This window comes from Acomys russatus, chromosome 21, assembly GCF_903995435.1.
Source record: "Acomys russatus chromosome 21, mAcoRus1.1, whole genome shotgun sequence".
NCBI lineage: Eukaryota > Metazoa > Chordata > Mammalia > Rodentia > Muridae > Acomys > Acomys russatus.
Genome location: NC_067157.1, coordinates 52,878,284 through 52,900,069, shown reverse-complemented (window position 1 = coordinate 52,900,069; position 21,786 = coordinate 52,878,284). Strand labels below are relative to the sequence as shown.

The 21,786-nt window shown below is 45.8% G+C and overlaps 1 protein-coding gene across 1 annotated transcript in view; it reads right to left on the bottom strand.

Moving 5' to 3' along the window:
• Positions 1-21,786, bottom strand: part of Slc22a3 (solute carrier family 22 member 3) — a 93,711-nt gene that overhangs the window by 6,382 nt on the left and 65,543 nt on the right. The window contains exons 6-9 of the mRNA XM_051164178.1: positions 6,541-6,638; positions 6,229-6,443; positions 1,234-1,342; positions 428-540 (exon numbers count right to left, since the gene is read on the bottom strand). Of these exons, the coding sequence (XP_051020135.1) occupies positions 428-540; positions 1,234-1,342; positions 6,229-6,443; positions 6,541-6,638 (535 nt within the window). The remainder of the gene's footprint in view (positions 1-427; positions 541-1,233; positions 1,343-6,228; positions 6,444-6,540; positions 6,639-21,786) is intronic.

The following is a 21,786-nucleotide window of genomic DNA, read 5'->3' as shown; positions in this document are numbered from 1 at the left end:
TGAGCTCCACATTCCAATGTGAGACCTTGTCTTGATAAACAAGTAGCTAGCTTCTGAGAAACAACCCCTGAAGTTGACCTCTGGCCTCTGCAAACATGGGGACACAAGTGCCTGTGCACCTACATGCACATGAGCACCCACTCTTCTACACGTGTAGACGCATTCCCGCACACTAATGAATTTATTATTATTATTATTATTATTATTATTATTATTATTATTATTATTATTTGTGGTATGGGGCTACTTTTTTTTAAGGTTTATTTATTTATTTATTTGTACAGTATTCTGCCCACATGTGTGCCTACGGGCCTGAAGAGGGCACCAGATCTCATAATGGATGGTTGTGAACTACTATGTGGTTGCTGGGAATTGAACTCAGGACCTCTGGAGCCATTTCTCCAGCCCCCCACTAATGAATTCTTACCAAAGATGATCAGAGGCAGTTCTAGCCACACAGCAGCTAGTCGAAAGAGTAGAAACGGGGCTATGATCCCCCCAAAGTCACACAAGCCCGAGCAGAGAGAAACCCCAAAGTTCCTGCAGATTAAAACGAAGTTTCAGATAAAAGTTTGTCAAACAAATTCAGAATAATAAAAACATTCAGACATGCTAAATTACAGAAGCTGCGTCAATAATTTCTATCATTTTCGGCTTTGGCAGCTACCACTGCTTCATGCTCCAGGGGAGCCATTTCTACTCTGCTCTGCTTTGCGGTGAGGTTAGGGAGGGAGCCTCCAGCATTGGTGAAGAGCTGTTTCTCCATCACCAGCCCCATAGCCTGCCATTCCGTGACACTCACAGGCGACTTTGGTACCCTGCAGGGTGCGCCCATAGGAATATTGCATCAGGTAAGAAAGCCAACTTGCAGGAAGAACTCATGAACACTCCTTATGAAGCCAGCTGCTCACAAAGCAAGATATGCGAGGACATCCAAAAAAGAAGGCTTAGCCTTGATACAGCGTTCTGCTGGTGAATGCAGACCTAACGCAGCCTAAGCAGGCATGCCAGGAGGCTTTCTAGTGCCAAGTTAGTGCCTCTTCACAAATCACAGCTCTGTCTGAAGACACTGTCCCAAGCCATACTTCTGCCAGCAAATGCAGAGGGGAGCAAATGGGAGCTGCAGCCTATACCTTTGGGGGCTGAACTGAGCTCGGTTTAGCATGTCACCAAGCTTGGAAACATTTGGCTACAGTTACTTGGAGGAAATGGCAACAGAAGTGTCAGAATTACCGTAATGTTGTCGGGTACAACTCCGAATTTACCAAATAAACAATCTCAAAGGCCATGGTAATCCCTAGTCTTCCCAAGGTAGCAACTGTGGTCCTCAGCCATGGTATCCCTGTGAACAGAGTGTTTGAGAGGGGAGAGTTAGGCCTCTGATCTCATTAACATTTTACACAACAATGCCAAGTACTCATGGGGTCTTCCCAACGTAGCTCCTTGATGATCGAGCACAAATGGTAGGATGTTTTAATATTCTTGACAGATTTCACTAACACCAACTTGATAGCTGACATTTAGTGTACAGCAGATCCAAGATTACTGTCAGGAAGTTGCAATTAATTAAGATTTAGTTGCAACCTGCCTTGCTGAAGGACATCTTGGCACACTTGATGCATTAGCAGATGGGACACCTGCAGCTGTCACAGCAATAGTTAGATCAGGAGTGAGGTAGGTCAGAGCTGTGCTCATGAGCCGGGCTGCCACCTGCTCTGGCATAGAACAGCTGTAAACATGTGTTTTATTTAGGCTTTGCTTTTTCATGAGAGCCGGGAGGGAACTAGGAAATGCATTCCACCCTTGTCTGTCAGTGAGCAGGTGCCCTAGAGATGGAAAGTGGGGGCTCAGCCAGATGGGCCAATAAGGGTGCCACAGAGGAGGCTGCCTGCTTTCATGGAAACCACTATCTGGGGTAGGTGCGTCTGGCAAGACTGCTATTGTGAGTCCCACCAATAAGTTCAACATCTATGTAGGCTACCAACCAAGGCTTAAATTGTTCCATGGGGGAAAGTTAACACTAAGGAATCAAAGTCAAACACATAGATGTTCTTTCTACACATACACACAGACCACTACCACCATAAAAAAAATACATGGCTAACTCATAAATAAATAGTTGTTTCAATAAAAAAGGAAGTGTTACCAGTTTGATATTCTTGCAGAAGAGATGGTCTTTTCCACAAGCTGACCTTAGTCTAAAGACTTTCAATTCTTTTCCAAGCAGGACACCAGGACAGAGCTTTTGTTGCAAGAAAAAGAAGAAGAAGAGGAAGAAGAAGAAGAAGAAGAAGAAGAAGAAGAAGAAGAAGAAGAAGAAGAAGAAGAAGAAGAAGAAAAAGAAGAAGAAGAAGAAGCCCCAAAGATGCTACACTAAATACCACTGCATTAATTTGAAAACAGTTCATTAACAGATGTAAATTATGTGTAGATATGTATGGAGATGAAAACCATTAATTATTCTGATAATAGGCATTTTTAATGGTAAAGAATTAAATTAAGCCATTTTAATTTAAACCAAATTTAAAAACCAAATTAAAATGAAATTTTAAAAAAATCAAGGATGGAGGATACAGCTCAGCTAGGAGAGTGATTGCCCGGTACACACAAGGCTCTGGGTTCTGTCCCCAACACATATGAACGGGGCATGGTGGCAGGCATCTAGATCCCTAGCACTCAGGAAGTAGAGGCAAGAAGATTGAAAAATTAGGACCACACTTGGCATGTTCGAGGCCAGCCTGGGCTACAAAAGATGCACAATCTCTGTCTGTGTCGGTCGGTCTGTCTGTCTGTCTGTCTGTCTGTCTCTCTCTCTCTCTCTCTCTCTCTCTCTCTCTCTCTCTCTGTGTGTGTGTGTGTGTGTGTGTGTGTGTGTCTGTCTGTCTCTCTTTCTTCCCACACATGCTCACATTGATGAAAAATGACTGTGACAGCTAAAGCCATTGTCCACAGTGTGTGAGAAATGATCTTCCTCCATGGATGGGGACTTGCTTAGGTGGCTAGAGCCCCGAGGCTCAGCTTTTGAAGAAAAGATGCAGAATTTAAATATTCATGGCTTTCACTTTTTTCTGGAGATACCATCTGCTCTGAACTCTGAAATAAAGTTTAGAGAAAAGTCCTAATAAAGATATGTAAATTAGTATATATGGCTTTAATTTTCACTTAGGAAGAAAAGTAAAAAATAATATTCTTGCTCTGAAAGGAAGGCCTGCCCCAACTGCTGAGTTTTGTAGCCACGCTGAGTAGCCACACTGATGACAGGTGGGTGATGGCAGGTGGGTGATGGCAGGTGAGTGATGGCAGGTGGGTGATGGCAGGTGGGTGTGCTTGAAGAAAGCGCTTCCTTCCTAGGCTTTGGAGCTCAGAAGCTTGCTTTCCAGACAGTGAATCCTAAAAGAAGGGGCAGCCTGGAAGATCATTTCTCATTCTCAGACCATAAGAAGAAAGGTTCTCAGAGAAGTCATTTTCAGAGCCGGCCTCTCCAAAAGGCTCATCGGCATTTTAGCCAGGGGCCAATGTGATGTCAAGCCAGCTGAGAGAAAAGGCTCTCCTCACGGCACTTGCACCGTCAGGGCCTAGTTGGAAGAAGGGCCTGCTCAAGGCAGGGCCTTGCTCATATGCGGGACTCACTTGGGGAATGTGAAACTCACTCTGGCCCACCAGTCACAATGGCCCCGTGACTCTGAAAGCACACCCAAGGACCAGGGTTTGATCTCTAGAGCCCACATGAAAAAGCCATGTGTGGTGGCGAGTGTTGGGAACCCTGCACTGGAGAAGTGGAGGTGAGGAACCTCTAGCCCACTGGCCAAGTAGCCTTGCCTACTTAGTAAACTGCAGGCCAGACAGAGACCCTGTCCCAGGAAACAAGGAAGACACCCATGCCAACCTCTGGCCTGCACGTGGATGTGAACACCCACACCAACATGTGCACCTGAACACACATAAACACACACAGAGAATCAGAGAGAAGGAGAGGGAAACAAGGAAGGAGAGAGGGAGGGACAGAGGGAGGGAAGGAGGGACGGAGGGTGAGGGGAGAGAGAGTTCTGAAGCACAGAGCTCTACACATTCTTGAGATTTCACCCGTTTACTGAAATTGCACACCTCCTATTGTTCTTCTTGTTCCCTTTCCCTGTTTAGTGGCCAGCATTTAATTAATATTAAATATTAATATTAAATAGTACACACTGACTGATGGCAATTATTCAGTGTCTGGAGCTCTTTTTTTTTTTTTTTTTAAGATTTATTCTCTTTCTCTCTGTCTCTTTCTGTCTCTTTCTGTCTCTCTCTCTCTCTCTCTCTCTCTGTGTGTGTGTGTGTGTGTGTGTGTGTGTGTGTGTGTGTGTGTGTGTATGTGTGTGTGTGTAAGAGAAGAGGGCATCAGATACATTGGAGCTGCAGTTACAGGTGGTTGGGAGCCATCTGATGTGGGTGCTGGGGACAGGATTCTGGAAGAGAAGCTGGTGCTATTAACCACTGAGCTGTTTCTCCAGCTTCTTTATCCCTTGATGCACTGACTATGCAGTGAGCTATTTGTGTGTCTTCAAGTTCATGTTTACTTGGGAGCTTGGGATGTGATCATATATGGGGCTAGAGACCAAGAGGGAGAGCGTTACATGGAGACAGAAGTGGGCATAGGAGAGACATCGAGAAGTGACGAGAGTGACCAGAGAGAGAGGCTATAAGAGCTCCTAGCTCAGAGGCTCAAGAGGAGCAGCCCTGTGCTGTGGGCTGGCCAGCCTCCGAGGGGAGAGGGGGAGCATGTCAGCTGTGGAGACTTAATCACTGCAGACCTGGGAATGAGGTGCTCATGAGGAAAATGAGAGAAACTGGAGTTTCTGCTTTTGATCGGCCATTGTGGCTGGATGGATTTGCACATCATTTCCCTTTCCTGTTCTGAGGCCTGGCACTTCTGTAGTTTTATCCAAGTAAGCTCTATCTGCTATCCTGGGAATTCGTAAGCCGGTGTCTAATTAATGAAGTCTCCCATGCACGCCTGCTCTGATCTCTCCAACATAAGCACCATCTTTCCTGATCCTTGCTATTCTCAAAGACAGACTGCTTCCTTCATAGGCACAGGGACTATGGAGGGCCTGGCTTCCTGCAAAACCTCCACTGCACACCCAGAATACAGAAATGACTCCTGTGCTCTAGTTCACATCTTTGCTGGGGACAGTTTAAACGGCTTCCTTTTTGTAGCTCTAGCCGCATCTGTCTGGGCTGTTAACTGAGCATCTGGAGTCTTTTGTGATCCTTTCCTCCTCCTCCTCTTTCTCCTCCCTCCTCCTCCTCTTCTTCCTCCTCCTCCTGTACCCCACCTTTCAGCCCTTAAGGTCCAGAGTACTGGCCTCTGCAACCTCTCTGAAAGGAACCGTCTCTCTCAAATTCCAGCTAGACTTGAAGCTGGGCTCTGGCATCTCTCCTTCCAGCCATGTCCCAAACTTCTGCATATGTGAGCAGCTCATGGCCCCTTCTTCAGGAATAGGCAGCATCAAGTTCCTATTGTGCCTTACAGGGACAGTCGTGCTGGGGAACTGGCCATCCTCTGGCTTCCTCATACAGATTTCCAGCAACAACACAGAAGCCTTAGTTCCTAAACTCATAAAACTTTCTGTGATTTTTTGGGAAAATAACAGGTAGGAAGAAATGGGTGCCAGTGATGAGCTGTGACTCCTCCCTTGGGCCTACATGGGTCTTCTTCCTTACCTCCTCCACTCCCCTTCTCTCCCCCCATCTTTGTCAGTGTTAGTAATTTACCACATTATTGTTATAACATTATTTAAAAGTCTATGCCTCTTAATAGGCTATGAACTATATGAAGCCAAGAGCCACATCTTCCTTCAGTCCCTATCCCAAGGTACAGCTTGGTGCCTGTGGTATGGTAGAGGCTTGGGAAATATGTTAAACAATATTAGCCACGTCCTGCCACAATATCCTAGATCTAGCATAATCCCCTTTCTATCGATAAACAAATCTAAAATTTCAGTAAAGAAAGGCATCAATATAAAGATCTCATCAATCTTCATATTCATGAAACAGAAAAGAGAGTGACATCACCCAAGCTTGCCTAGCGCCAAGCTTTTGAAGGAATGGCACACTCATAAAGACAAGTGACCCCTATCCCATCCACCTATGCAATTATTTGCTTTCCCTCCCCCCCCCCCCCCCCCCCCCCCCGCCCCGGTCAAGTTCTTTGGGACCTGTCAACTGAACGTGAAGGAAGATTACCTTCTGGTAAAAATGCAGTGACTAGGCACGCCACTCCAGCCACTATGTTGCTTGCGGCAAAGGGAAGGCGTCGCCCAAGGCGTTCGATGGTCAGAAGGATCAAGATAGCTCCGGGCAACTCCACAAGGCCCGAGATGAAGAAGTCTACGTAGAGGTTGCCTCCAATAATTCCCAGGCGCATGACAAGCCCTTGATACACCACCGCACTTGTGAACCTGCAGGGCATCAGGGGACACCGGGGAAGGCAGGTAAGAGGGAGCGGGGCCCCGTGAACCTGACACCAGCCTTGAAACCCAGCCCAAGTCAGCTTACCAAGCAAACATAAGGATAAGTGTGCACTTCCTCATCTGGGGGGTTCTCACGAGGTCTAAAAAGGATGGGTTACTGACTTCTTCATCCGTAACTGTGATCTAGACAAGACAGACAGATGTCAGTAGCATTTTATAGCAAGACACACCTGCGGAGTGTAAAGTTGTTAACTGCACAAAATTAAAACAATCTTCCTGAAGTTCTAGGCCCTTCACGATTCCATCTTCAAGCCTCAGCATGAGCTTGTCTTCCGGCATGGTCAATATGTCAGACCCACAAAGATGAAGTTAGCTCTGGTAAACGCCTGAGGATAAACCCAGTCCTGATACCAAACTGCTTCAGATCACATCCCCTCCGCATCACTGTGTATCTATCTCTCAGGTCTGCACCCAGCTGGTACTACATCTCATCCCCAGAAGACCTTCTAAACTTACAGTTAGTATGACGCTCAGGTCAACTGTCAACTTGACAGAACCTAGCACCTGGAAAGAGAATCTCTGGTGAAGAAATTTCTAGATCTGTAGACACATCTGTGTGGGGCTGTTTTGACTATTAATCAAGGTCATTTTGTAGGAGGCACCATTTCCTGGGCGGGGCCCTGGACTGAAGAGAAGAGAAAGGAAGCTGAGGACCAAGCAAGGATGCCTACATTCTACCTTCTCTTGACTGTGGGTATGGTGTGACTACATGCTTGAGGGCCTGTCCTGGCTTTCCCGGATTGGTGGACTGTTTACTTAGAACTATAAGCTACATAAAATCCTTTCTTCTCTAAGTTGTTTCTGTTGGGGTATTTCATCACAGCAACAGAAATGAAGCCAGGACAGGCACCAAGGAGGCATTTCTCCTCATCCGGTTTCATTCTCACTGCTTCAGAGTAAAGCAAGGATATCATGCAGAAGATAAGCACTTATAGATGACAACATTGTACTTTTCCCCCTGTGGTTCATCAACAAAATGTTTCCCACAGAGTTTCTGTACATTGTCTGAGGCAGGCAAGCAGAGGAGACTCCTGTTTGGTTTTGGTTTATGTATGCCCGTCCCTTGTAATAATGCACGTGGCAGCCTCGGTCTTCTACGTCACATACGGTGCATGTACAATGCACCTGGTCACCCTAGGACCTCTCAGCCTCCCACCTGTATCCTGACACACAGACTCCCATCTCTGAACAGTGGTAGAAGGTTCTCTATTCATGTTATTGGTGGAATTTAGACAGCTTCTATTTAAATGTATTTATAATATATTCAGGTATGAAGATCAGACGGTTCGATCTGGCCTGAGCTGGTTTGGGGTGCATTGCGCAGTAAGACTAAGCTATGTCTCATAGTAGCATTTTAGGTAGAATCTTCTATTTATCATCTTATGCCTGTGTATAATTGGGCATGCATATGATTAAAATCATGTAGATTATGGGAAGTAGAAAAATAATTGTATTATCGATCTACCAAATAAAATAGAGAACCACCCAAACTATTACCCTTTGTAATATACCCTTTATATGAACCTCATAAGAAGAACGCCAAATGATCAGAGTCCTGGGTCTCTTTACTTGTGTGCCTGGCTGTCTATCTTGCTAGGCATGGCTCTTTAATCTGTATTACCTCTTTGCTCCAAATAAAATTACCTTGCTTCTTTTGCAAAGCTATGTGAGCCCTTATTTTTAATTCTTTGGACAAGAGACCAAAAGAATCCAAAACACTCAGCCAAAATCCTGACAACCAGAAATATTATCCACATTAAAATGACCAGTATGTGTGGAGGGCGTATAACAGTATCTATCTGCTAAATTCTGGGCTATGTACATGGACTATTTCATTTCATCATCATCAAAGTAGTTTCATGAATTCAAATTGATGTTGTTTAGGTTGTTTTTTTTTTTTTTTTTTAAGATTTATTTATTTTATGTATATGAGTGCTCTGCCTGCATGTACACCTTCAGGCCAGAAGAGGGCATCACATTATGGATGGTTGTGAGCCAAATTGATAAATGGGAAACAAAACAAAACAAAACAAAACAAAAAACAAGCCCAGGACCACAAGGATTTAAAGAGCAGGAGGGTACCATGGACAGTATTTGACTCCTATGTTCTTGACCCTCCCAGAGTGCTGTGCGTGTGAAGGAATCTTCCATGTCAAGCATTCTACAGCTGGTGACTGTTTCCTGTGTGTTTTAAAGGACACGCCAAGAACCAAAATGGAATCTTCCTGTTCAGACAAGAAAAAAGTTAATTCTGAGCTAAAACGATTTAGATAAATTAGATTTGAGTCGGACCGTTTATATTATTTAAAAAAGGATCTTGAAATTCAAAATGAAAACAGCAGAGAGCATGGTGACTAGCTTGGGCTGGAGCCTCTTTTCTTTCAGGTCAGACTTTCCCACTAGCCGAGTGTGGCCCTGCACAGTGGTATGCCTCTACTCTCTCTTCACTGCCTTCAGACCTGCACACTGACCACCAGCACGCATGCGCGCGCACACACACGCGCGGGCACACACACACACACACACACACACACACACACACACACACACACACACACAGGACAGTCTTATCAAAGGCAATATTCATGGGAGCTTTTTATTTCCTCCTTGGCCTTCTTAATCATAGCCCACAGCTATGACTCCTGTCCACTTGATAAGACTTGGAGTAACATCTGTTCACTCAGGCCCAACACCAGCATCTCAGGGTTAAAGGAAGGACCATGCAGCACAGACTGCACACAGAGTAGAATATCTGAGCCCGCTGGCCTGTGCCTCAGCCATCACGCTCTGTAATTGCCTCTAAGTGGTAACAGTGGGGCACTCTCCCCTTCATGTCCTCACCTCTTGTCAGGATGAGAGCAAAGAGTGATGGCATCGGATGACAAAAGGCATCAGTATATCAGCAAGTGTTCCCTAGCGAAGGGTCACATAGCGGGTGCTGTGGGATTTGCAAGCTTCCAATTCTCTCTTGAAACCACCGACTTTGCCTCTGTGGTATGGAAGCAGCATGGACAATATACACATAGATTCTAATAAAACTTTATTTACAGAGACACAGCAAGCTGGGAGGGTACCTAGCCAGGGAGTACATGAGTCTGAAGGCTGAGGCACAACTCTGCACTCCAATCGCTATATTCTGTAGTATGGAGAATACTTTTAGTTCACTGATTGAAAATGTGGCTTGATCATCTCATTCATAGTCTCTCCCCCTACCCTGCCCTGATACAGGGTTTCTCCGTGTATCCTTGGTTTTCCTGGACTTTATAGACCAGGCTGACCTTGAACTTAGAGATCCACTTGTCTCTGCCTTCCAAGTACTGGGATTGTAGTCGTGCGCCACCCTGCCTGGCTTCATCCATAGTTCTTATGAGTTAGTGGGACTATAGTGATTTTTTTGCTATTTGTTTTTACTATAAATATCATCTTTTAAAAACAGCTAGGTCTGGGAAGATGGTTAACTTGGTAAAGTGGTTTGTTGTGTGACTTTGAGAATCTGAACTCCATTTCCCAGAAACTAGATGGAAAAGCTGGGCATGGAGCTGTGCGCTTGTGGCCCTAGTGTTTCGAGGCCTATGCTTGAGTTCCAGGTCAATGGGAGGCCCTGTCTCCAAAAAACAGGGTGAATGGCCCTCTGAGGAACAACACCCAGGGTTAACTTTTGGCCTCTAGAAACACGTGCATATATATTTACATACATATATACATACATACATACATACACAAGAATAAAAATTTAAAAATTATATTTGTAATAAGAAATAATATTTCAAAGCGATAGATTTAAATTAAATATCAGTGCAGTTGATTGTCTCTTAACAGACCTCTTTCCTATATGCATACACCTGCTCATGTACACACACACATACACACACTCACTCACACTCATACTCACACTCACACACACTCACACTCGGCCATCAAATCATGTTCTTAATGGAGTTGTCTCTGCATCTACTCATAGGAGAGGCCTGATTACCTCAAGGACACACTATCCTCTGACTGGGCATTGCATACCCCCATTGAGCCGATGAGAAATGAGCCAACGAGAAACGCAAGTGTTAACATGAATAAATTAGAAATGGGCATATGTTCCACTCTGAGCCACTGAGAGAATGAGCCTGTGGCCCAGTTTGGACCAATAAGCAAAACATCCTGGATAAATCTTTCACTTCCTTTAATTCTGAGATACCCAAAGTATTTCTCTCTCTCTCTCTCTCTCTCTCTCTCTCTCTCTCTCTCTCTCTCTCTCTCTCTTCCTCTCTCACTCACTGCAAAAAATTAATGACAAAATAGTGGGCCCAGACAGATTTTAACAAGCAGGCGGCTTTCCCAGACCCCAGCTAGAGCACCTCTGAACCCTGCTGGGCCTAGAACTCCAGACCTGTGAGCCAGTGGCATCCTTACAGTCCAACTGCATTTAAGTTTGCTCCCTGTTACTTGATGTCAAAAGCAGACCAATCTGAAGATGCCAGCCCATAACAACCCCTTGCTTGGGTCACTGACTATTTGAGGCAGAATAATGTTACTGTCAGAATAATTGCTTCAACGTTGCGGTTCACTTCAATCACAACACATTGGAAGCATGCTTGTTTCAACATCAAAACTCTTGGGATTTGGGACAAAGCTGTGACTCAGCTCTGCTTTCCCAGTGCATATGTTTAATGAGTGGCCATGTAAGTGCCTGGCAGAAGAACATGGATTCCTAGCAACCAGGGAGAGTGATCCTGGCTGCTGAGCTGTTCCTCCCTGCACAGTGAATGAAAGGATTAACAGTGCTGCCCAGCAGGTAAGTGTCCCCTTACAGCGCAGAATGAGCCCAGCTGGACTTTGATTTACCAACATCGTCTCTGCAGTGACGCAGATATTCTGAAAGATGACCCACTTTCTAAGTGTCCAAAGACCTCGAGAGACTAAGCGCGCTGTCTTGGATGGGACACATCCAGTCGAGTCCTGCCAACTCATGCACACGCGTCTGTGGCCGCTGCTCTTTTATGTAACTTCTCGCTGTGTTTCTTTTCTGTTGCCAAAGGTTATCAGACTTTTGCCCAGTCTGAGTCAAAAACGAAAGGCCTGAAACACTATTCCAGTTTGTTACACATTTTTAAAACTGCATTTTAATAAAATGTAGTCTCTATACAATGAAACCCAGCAATTAAAAATGGAGCCTTCTATGAGTTCTGCTATATCTACAATCATATAGCAATTGCTGCGCCCACAACATAGCCATGCCCACGACTCCAACGTTCCCTCAGGACTTCCCAAAATTCTATTCACTCTGGGTGGGGGTAGCCTTCATCTGCTCTCTGTTGGGACAGCTTTTCCTTCCCTACAGCATCAATAGACATAGGATCTGGAGCAGTCCCTTCTTCCATACCTCGGTTGCCACTCTATTCTGTCATACTTCTCTGGGACCCAAATGGGACAAGCTCTGATTTGCAGCAAAAGCTGGAAAGGGATTTGCCTGTGTACAGTTTGTCTGTTTAGAGGCCCGGTGCCTAGCAACGCTCTCATCATAAAAGATATCTCTCACGGTTCACGTGTGAGTGAGTGCTGGCCTCCTTGCGTCTCACCAAGCTGAAATGCTGCTTGCTCTAACCCTCTCTCCGACTGTCACTCTGTTCTGCCAAGGCCTCACTGACCATCAGCAGGCAGGCCATGTTAAAAGAGTGCTCTCTGATGAAACCCAGTTGCCTTACAGCTCTCCCTCAGGCTTTTCTGCTACAGCTCTTCAGGGTGAATTTTTATTTTAAATTTGCCAAGAAAAAGAAAGTCTTCACAAATACCTGTTATTTAAAAAATGCTGCTAAGGGCTCCCCAAAATGGAGAATGAGTTTCAGGTCAGAAAACAACACATAGCTGGGTCAGCTTAGACATGTGGTATTTTGCTCACAGTATATAGTTTCTCACTTGACGTGTTATTGAAACATTGTGAGACTTGGATTTGTTTTCAGTAGGTCAAGGGTGATAACACTCGTCATTATTTTAGAAGATTCAGTTAGGTGCTATGTGAGTATAGACATGTGTAAGCATTCAGTGCTAGATGCTGTTAGTGTTAAGAGACATATAGACATATATATAGTATTTACTTATAGAGGATAATCTACTCACCCCTTACTAATGGCTACTGCTGTCACACAAACAGAGATGCTACAAAATGTACCGTGACATGAAGCCCTTCCCTATGAGAACTGCCACCATCCATTTCTAAAGCTTGCATCTCTACATGATATTTTTAATATAACAATTACATTTTATATTAGTCTGTCACTGTTGACATCTCAGGCTGACATAAAGTGGGTGTAATTGTTTTAAAATGTATACAGAAGCTGGAGGGCTCTAAAGACTTGGTTCCCTGGAGTTTGTCAACAGCCTACCATACCATGTGGCTCACCAAGTATACCCCACCCCTAGGCCCTGGGTCTGAATCTTTATTTCATATTCCTCAGGAAACTGAGTCAGTGAACAGCCCCAGCTCATCTGCTGACTCTTTTTTTTTTTTTTTTTTTAAGATTTATTTATTTATTACTTATACAATATCCTGCCTGCATGTACGCCAGCAGGCCAGAAGAGGGCACCAGATCTCGTTGTAGATGATTCTGAGCCACCATGTGGTTGCTGGGAATTGAACTCAGGACCTCTGGAAGAGCAGACAGTGCTCCTAACCTCTGAGCCACCTCTCCAGCCCTCATCATCTGCTGACTCTTAAACCTTAGCTCTTCCCAGAGTTCTGGGTTGAGGTGTTGGGTCCCCCACACTCAGGAAGGAAGAATGCCTCTTATATACAGGATCCCTCCAAGGCAGGAGGAGGGCACAGGGCTAGTGGCTGCCCCTTGCAAACCCATTTGTTGGGTGATACTCAGTAGGTGACTTCTTATCTGCTGAGAAGGCCATGAAACCTCGCACTGATGTATTCTGTGATGATGTCATTATAGGTTAACTATAGGCTCCGCCCTCCAGAAGCATCTATTCTCTAAGTCAGTGTGAATCAAAGACCATTTGAAGACCTGAGGTTTATATTTTTCTGAGCAGTCAGGAACAACCTTAAAGCTAATCTTTCAAGTTGTACAGATAAGAAGCCAGAGGAAGAGGGCTTGGAGGGGCTAGAAGGATGCCCAGTGACTGCTGGGGGATAGCCAGGGCCCTTTCTCCACTGCTTAGAGGGTAACCCCATTACTCAGACAAAGGCAGCTCCAGAAGCACTAGGGGATCTGGCATCTGACATGAAAGAGCTTCAGCTAACTTCTGGGCAGCAAGAACACCAGCTGCTCCCGGTGAAGGGACCAACGCACCACTGCCCTCGCTACACACTGCCTGCTCCCCATGAAGCAGAGTTGCCAAACCATCTTCAGTTTCTTGAGAAACTTAGAAAAATTTACTAAACTATAAAACAAAAGCAAGTAAAACATTTACTATGAAAAAGCTCATAAAGAAATGTCTGTGCTGACCTTATACTAAAAGCTCAGGGAACGCCAAGGAGAAAGGGGAGGAAAGACTGGAAGAGTCAGAGGATCAGGGCTCCTGCTGGAGACACTGTCTTCTGTATGTGACAGGGAAGCCACACCCATCAAACCTCAACAGTATGGCCACTTAAACAAGACCTGAGCAATAACAACAGGTGACATGCCAACCCGGGTAGGGGGCATCTCACCAATTCCTGTGAGGCCCTGACAGGCTGACCAATCACACGCAGTCAACTCTGAATTCTTGTATAACATGAAATGAACCCAGCAGATTGTATTTATAAATATGCATGCGTGCGCGGTGCCTGCGCGCATGTGTGTGTGTGTGTGTGTGTGTGTGTGTGTGTGTGTGTGTGTGTGTGTCAATAATACTTAAAGAATAGGAAGGCAAAGATTTGAGAAAGGGGTTCGGGAGGAGTAAAAGGGAGAGACATGGCCAGGAAATAATGCAAATGAGTTGCTTATATCTCTTTAATAAAACCTATAGTTAAAAACGACCACATTTTTCTGGGCATAGAGGGGTGGGTGTTGGATGTTCCTGTAGATTAGTTGCAGAATGGAGTGTCTGTAAATACTGTAGTAATAGCATGTTTGACTCTTTTAAAAGGACATTAATAGCAGCTGCAGGTCCTGTTTGGAAATCCTGTGTATAACTCCCTGTTTTTCATAAGTGTCAGTGCGGGACACATTTGACTCTTGTGCTTGTATCTCCTTTTTATGATTTCTGTACGAGCCCATGTCTTTTTGGAGAGGGCTGAAAAGAGATTTGAAATAAAACCGTTTAGAAATGATCCGTTAAAAAAAAAAAAAAATCAACCAACACCACCACAAAATTTTTTTTTCTATCTCAGGATGTTTTTTGAATGAAAAATGCTTATCAAACTTAAAGATGAGCCCCAGTCCCCAGGACAATGACTGCACAGTAAAAATAGAGTGTGAGCCACACGGGTGAGTCAGCATTGCCTGGTGGTTGTGTCACAATGGTAAAAAGACACACGTGAAATTAATCACATTGAATGTGCTTTATCGACTTTAACCTAGTCCACTGTTATCATCTCTACATGTGCCCCATAAGAACTTGCTCACTTCATATGTACACTTGTACACTGTTTCAGAACAAATCTTTACAATCCATTGTGTAGTTTCCTCTCGTGGTATACCTCAGTGTGGACAAATTAAGCTCCTTTCCCCTAATGCATATGAGGCCAGGGATTGTGGTCTTCCCTAGGTCCTCTGTGGCAAAGATTTACCCTGGGAGCTCTTCAACCCTGAAGGAGTCACAGTCTCCACCCACGTGACTTGGCATTCTGCCACCATGGGTTCTCCTATCCGAAGTCCCCCAAGGACTGGCTGCAGCCACAGCCTCAGCGAAGGGCCACAGCAGCAGCTGTGAGTCACATCTGGATATATTTCTTCATTTCTTAAAAAACAAAGCTGGGAACGTTTTTATTTGTATTCTTTGCTGTGGCAGGTTATGTAAGAAGAAGTTTCTTCCAGGGCACGGGGAAAGGCTCTCGCTTCTTAAACTCTAGTGCCCAGAATACACAGGATGTGTGGGAAACACAGAGGCTCCATGTCAGGAGGAATGAATTAGACATACTACTTGAACTTGCTGGGGGCACCCACAGATGCCCACAGTCACCATGGAGACAGAAAAGCCCTCAATGTCGAAGCTCAAGAAGGTCCAGTGTCTTCAACGACAATAGCTTGCGTGGCTACATGCAGACTTCACTTGTGAGTAGGCATGTTTGGTAAGATGGTAGACAAGGGTGTGCCATTTGGTTTGGTACCATGAGCAAGTTAAAGCAAGCCATGTACTATCTATAAAAGTCAATGCCCCCCACACCCGTCCCATCGTCATTCCTGTCATCCCTGATTCTAGGTGTCCTGATACATCAGGAGTTATCATCCTAAGGACTTGGTCTTTGAAATCTTGATGAGCAAACTCATGGAGTCACCTGTTGCTCACTAGCTGAGGGCGTCCATGCCACCATCAGGGTCCTCTCACCTGTGCTGGGACAACAGCACTACAGGATGAGGGCAGCGAGGGTAACAGGCACTGCTGACACATCACTCAGGGCAATGGTAGTAGGGGCCAGTACAGGGGTATGTTCTCTAAGAGTGCCAGAGTGGGGTGTGTGTGTGTGTGTGCTAGGGGCAGTGATCTTCTCACAGAATGAGGCAAAATGGAGACCCTACATTCTGCACCCACCACTGCCACCACGTTCTCATTCCTTGGTTCTCACTCATCTCCTCCTATCCTACAGTTGAGGTGTCCTGTTGCCTTCCTGGATCTGAGCTGGCCCTGATGGGTCCCTTGAATCTCTTGATTCAGTGAGCCCCATTCCTCGGTGCTCAGCATCCCCCCTTAGTGTATGCTGGGGAAGCTAGGGGTTCTCCACCCAGGAAAAATGTCTTCATATTTTAACTGAGGAAGGGAGGGACACTAACATCATGTTTGTACTCTGTCACAGTTGTTTGTAACAGTTATCAGCATAAATCTCCTTCGCCGTAATGGAATAGAAGTGTTTGTCTTAGGGTTAGTTCTTAATGGAATCTTCGTATACTCTCAGTAGGTTTGTCTTTTATTTGTTTGCTTTATTTTCTGTTGTTGTTGTTGTTGTTGTTGTGGTGGTGGTGGTGGTTTTTCTGGGCTTTTGTTTGTTTGTTTGCTTGGTTGGTTGGTTGGTTGTTTTCTCTTTTCTTTTGCTTTGATAGTCACTGGCTAATCATCACTGTGTTATTTGCCAAGTATTTCTTGAGTCCCTTCTTCTTCTCCGCCCCATTGCATGGCATAATATGGCTGTTCTGCTTTGTCCCTTGTGACAATGTGAGGCCAGTTCTGTAAATCTGCCAGTGGGTTGTGACATAAAACTAACTGTGGTTGCATGACCCTCTTGACTAATCTCCTCCAGTGCTCTGGGAAGTATCTTCCAGGACTACAGGAAAGGACACTCTCCGCTCTCCTCTGTGAACCTCTGGGGCACAGGCATTAAGCTTGGGTGGTTTTAAATGCTGGGATTTGGGGTAGTGTTCATTACAGACATAGCCTTTCCTAGCTCATAAAGAGTCCATGGGTTCCTCAGCCATGGACTGTGTAAAAGGGAGAAAGCGACCTGAGCCCAAGCACCAAGGCATCCACAGATTGTTCTGTGGGTGTGAAGTGGCCAGTTCTTTCATGTTGCTGTGACTTATCTAGAATGGTGACTACAGTCTGGACTTGGGAGTCAAACAAACCCTTTTCCTATGAGTTGCTTTCCTCCTGGCATTTTATCACTACAACAGGAAACAACTTAGACAGGCACCGTTCCCTGGTAACTCCTACAACTTGTCTGTGCGCTAGCAGAACTATATGCACTAGATGTCACCGAGAACTAGAATCCAGAAAAGCAGGCAGCAGATTCCAGTCTATAAATTATGTTAGACTCCGAAATGGGAAAGATACAACAGTGTGCCTGCTTATTAATTGGTCCTCAAATTGGCTCAGTTACGGGACAGTTTGGAGGAGCCATTCTTCATCCTCAGCATGAACTCAAATGACTGTCCTCCCGGCACCGAGAGGCAACAGCTAACTCTTCTCTGTACCAAGTGAGAACAAGTCACTGGATATGCTCACATAGGCCCCCAGAGCTCTCTTCAAGAGCACCTCTGTTTTCAATGTTTCATTTGGGAGTGCTGAAAAATTACCGAGACATTCAAGTATAACAGAGGGCGTGGAGATCAGTTTCCGCACTCCCCAGCGAATGTCCTAATCCTTTGACGGGGCCTGGGACTCGCCAGCTGCTCCTCTTTCTGGCTCTCAGTTTTGGGAATATTGTGACCACAGTAGCTTTCCGTTTGCCGGTGTGTTCTCTGTAGCTCACAGCAGAACCCTTGCTGGGAAGGGAGGCAAAGCTTTTGTGTGTAGGCCATGAGTAGGTGGTACACACCGTCCTTGGATTCCAGGCCAGGACTGTGTTGGAAGTGACGTGGAGCAGCCATTTGGCTGGGATCTGCACCACTCCTGGCTTTCTGGGCTGTGGTTTGAATTAGTGTATTCCAGGAAATGTATAGATTAGTTTTCACAATTAACAATTGTACTGGCCTGGGTTTCAATTTGAACCCCTTTTGTGTGTCTGTCTGACTGTCTGTTGGTGTGTGCGTGCATGTGTGTGTGTGCGTGTTTCAATTTGTGTGTGTGTGCCTGTATGTATGTTTAATTGTATGCACATATGCATGCAGGTGGAGGCCAGTGTCTTTCTAAATTGTCCTCCTTATTTTGTGAGACAGAATCTCTCACTGAGTCTGCAATCACTGGTTGGCAACACTGGTTGCCCAGTAAGCTGCAGGGATTAGCCTGTCCCTAAGCCACCAACACTGGGGTTACAGATGTGTGACATCACTCTCGGATCCTCCGTAGTTGCAGGGATCCAAACTCAGGTCCTCATGCCTTCATGGCGAGCACACATTACTGACTGAGCCATGCCCTGACTCCTTCAAAAGCCTCTACTAATTCACAAAACAATCAAAGCTAAAGCATACCAGGACTCACTTTGTTTGGCAACAAATACAAAGAAAAGCTTGCTGAGTTCCCGCCTAGATGATACAACCCAAGCCCAGGTTCAAGAACAGATGCTTTCTCTAAGGAACAAGTGGGCAGTGATGGAGGACAGCACCGGATACCCTTCATCTGGGCTCCACGTGCACAGGCGGCTGCATTCCCCACATGCGTACACACACGCACAAAAACAGAAACAAACAAACAAGTCTTACAAAACAAAATAGAGTAATTGTTGATGAGACAAAAAGCAGATCACAATGAGGATAAAAAAATAAATGAATAAACGCAACAATACAGTACCAGAGGAAAATGCAAGGCTGCTAAATGTATGTGAGGAGGCAGTTTTGAGAGCAAACATTATACAAGGTATTTTAAAGACATGTCCACCCAGCACAGAGCCTTGTAACGCTCTGAAGGCACCGTGCAACAAGTGACACAGTATGTGCCTCAATATCGCTACATTCATACAGTGCTAATCAGATAATGTGCTCCGTGATTCCAGTTTTAACATGAGAAGCTGGTTATCCTTAGGCCATGGAGTACACCAAATGGTACCAACAAGAGACTGTAAACGATCTTCCATGAGGTAGTTGTGTATTTCACTTGATTGACAATTGTGCAGCCTGTTCTGCACTGCAGAGAGAATACATGAACTGGCTCCTAGTGTGATGTGTAGATCAGGTCCCAGAGGCATGTGTAAGCCTGGAGAGTTACATATGCTCCTGAAAACACATAAGTGCTGAACTCTGCTTCACTCCAAGTGGTAAAAAACAGTCGTCATGCCAATACATACAATAAGGCACCTGGAAGCACACACAGGACACCTGGAAGCACACACAGGGCACCTGGAAGCACACACAGGACACCTGGAAGCACACACAGGACACCTGGAAGCACACACAGGGCACCTGGAAGCACACACAGGACACCTGGAAGCACACACAGGGCACCTGGAAGCACACACAGGACACCTGGAAGCACACACAGGGCACCTGGAAGCACACACAGGGCACCTGGAAGCACACACAGGGCACCTGGAAGCACACACAGGACATCTGGAAGCACACACAGGGCACCTGGAAGCACACAGAGGACACCTGGAAGCACACACAGGGCACCTGGCAGCACATACAGGGCACCTGGAAGCACACACAGGACACCTGGAAGCACACACAGGGCACCTGGAGGCACACACAGGACACCTGGAAGCACACACAGGGCACCTGGAAGCACACACAGGACACCTGGAAGCACACACAGGACACCTGGAAGCACACGCAGGACACCTAGAAGCACACACAGGACATCTGGAAGCACACACAGGGCACCTGGAAGCACACAGAGGACACCTGGAAGCACACATAGGGCGCCTGGAAGCACACACAGGGCACCTGGAAGCACACACAGGACACCTGGGAGCATACACAGGGCACCTGGGAGCACATGCAGGACACCCGGAAGCACACACAGGACACCTAGAAGGACATATGGGCAGGAAGGACCATGACTAGTGCCCATGTGCTAAACAATTCAGTCATATACTACAGGAATCTTGAATTTAAGTATTCTCCAAGAGAGTTTATCTCAGGAAAATTCAGGGCCCGACACCTTGCTTGTCCTCTCCCTGGCAGGACCTCAGAAGATTAGATTTGCTGTGCTTGCCCCTTGTAGTGTAGTTACCTCAGGCTGTGTCTCCATGGAGGGGACATATCGTCACGCACCAGTGTTCCCTCTAGCTCTGTGGGGTACAGTGGATTTCATGTGTTCTTGGGGACAAATATCATGAAGAAAGGCAATTGTCCTGATGGGTCAGAGAATGAGCAAGCGAGCAAGTGAGCAATACTGTCACGGTAACTGAAGCCTGGGATTGTGAAAGCTATGGACCACCCACCAAGGGCAAGGCAGCATAGTGCCATGGAGACTGTGTTCATCCCTGACCTCCAATGGACAATGCGTCCACAGAGAGCCACCTACTCTCCCTTCCTCACAGTAGCAACCGCAGGGATTTGGACTGCGGAAGCCGATTTTACAGAATACACAAGTAAGGGCTAGCCAAATGGCACAGAAATGAGAGACACTTGAAAAAGCCAGCCATCTTTCTCTCCCACTGTATGAGTGTGAAGACTCAAAAGAGAGGAGGAGAGAGCTCAAAAGCAGAAAAAGGAAAGGCAAACATACCCTCTATCCCACTAGGCAGAGACCCAGAATTAAAAGAATTGAACCATGTACTTTTGCAATTACCAGAAAAAAAAGAGCAAACCCGAACTGAGTAGAACAAAGTGTACTTCGGGCTTCCTTCTCTTTTTTGTTTGTTTTTTGTTTTTTGTATTTTAGATCATTGGTTGCACCAGGAGCGACTGGGTTGGGCCAGAGACATCTCTGCACACACAGAGACGTTGGGGGTAAAAGGGACTCCTGCTCCTTAAGGGCAAAGCCAAGGTCAGCTATTGAGGAGGAACCAAGGGTGACTCCTGACTCCTAGATTGCTTAACTAGTGAATGACCACCAAGCACACTGTCGCTACGTGGAGCCTGGAATTCAACCCACACACACGCCAGTGAGCTTCACCAGACTCTGAGAGCAAAGGGAACAGAAGGGAAAAATCTCCTCTCTAGCTCTTCTGAGTGGAAGCTGCTACTTACAGAATAGACAGAACCCCTCTGGAGAATGAGTATTTGTGGGCCTCACAGGTTCATACACTGGAAGTAGGCGTGGAGCTCTTAAAGCCCACACTGGGTTTCAGTTTCCTTCTCTCTCTGCCTGCTGCCTATGGATCAGGATTTAAAGCTCTCAGCTCCTGCTCCTGTTCCACACTGCTTGTCTTCCTCTGATGGTAATAGACCAGCCATCTGAAGGTGTCAGCAGTGCCTTGATTAAATGCTTCTTTTTATAAGAGTGACTTTGGTCATAGTGTCTTATCCCAGCAATATCATTATAACTAAGATAGTGCTCAGTAATAGTGGTCTCTAGAAAGGGCAGATTGTAGAGTGGGGGGGGGGCAGGTAAGACCACGCAAGCATGTGGGTCTGAGTCACATCCCCAGTACCCTTGAAAAAAGCCAAGCATGGTGGCATACACTTAAAATCCCATTGCCAGGCAAGAGGAAACAAGAGGATATCTGGGGCTTGCTGGCCACCAGTCTAAGTAGCAAACTCCAGGCCAATGAGAGAATCTGTTTGGAAAAAAAAAAAACAAGGTGGGTCCAGCCCCCGAGCCATGATACCCACGCTGGACCTCTAACCTCCATATTCATACACATGAGTGAGGACCC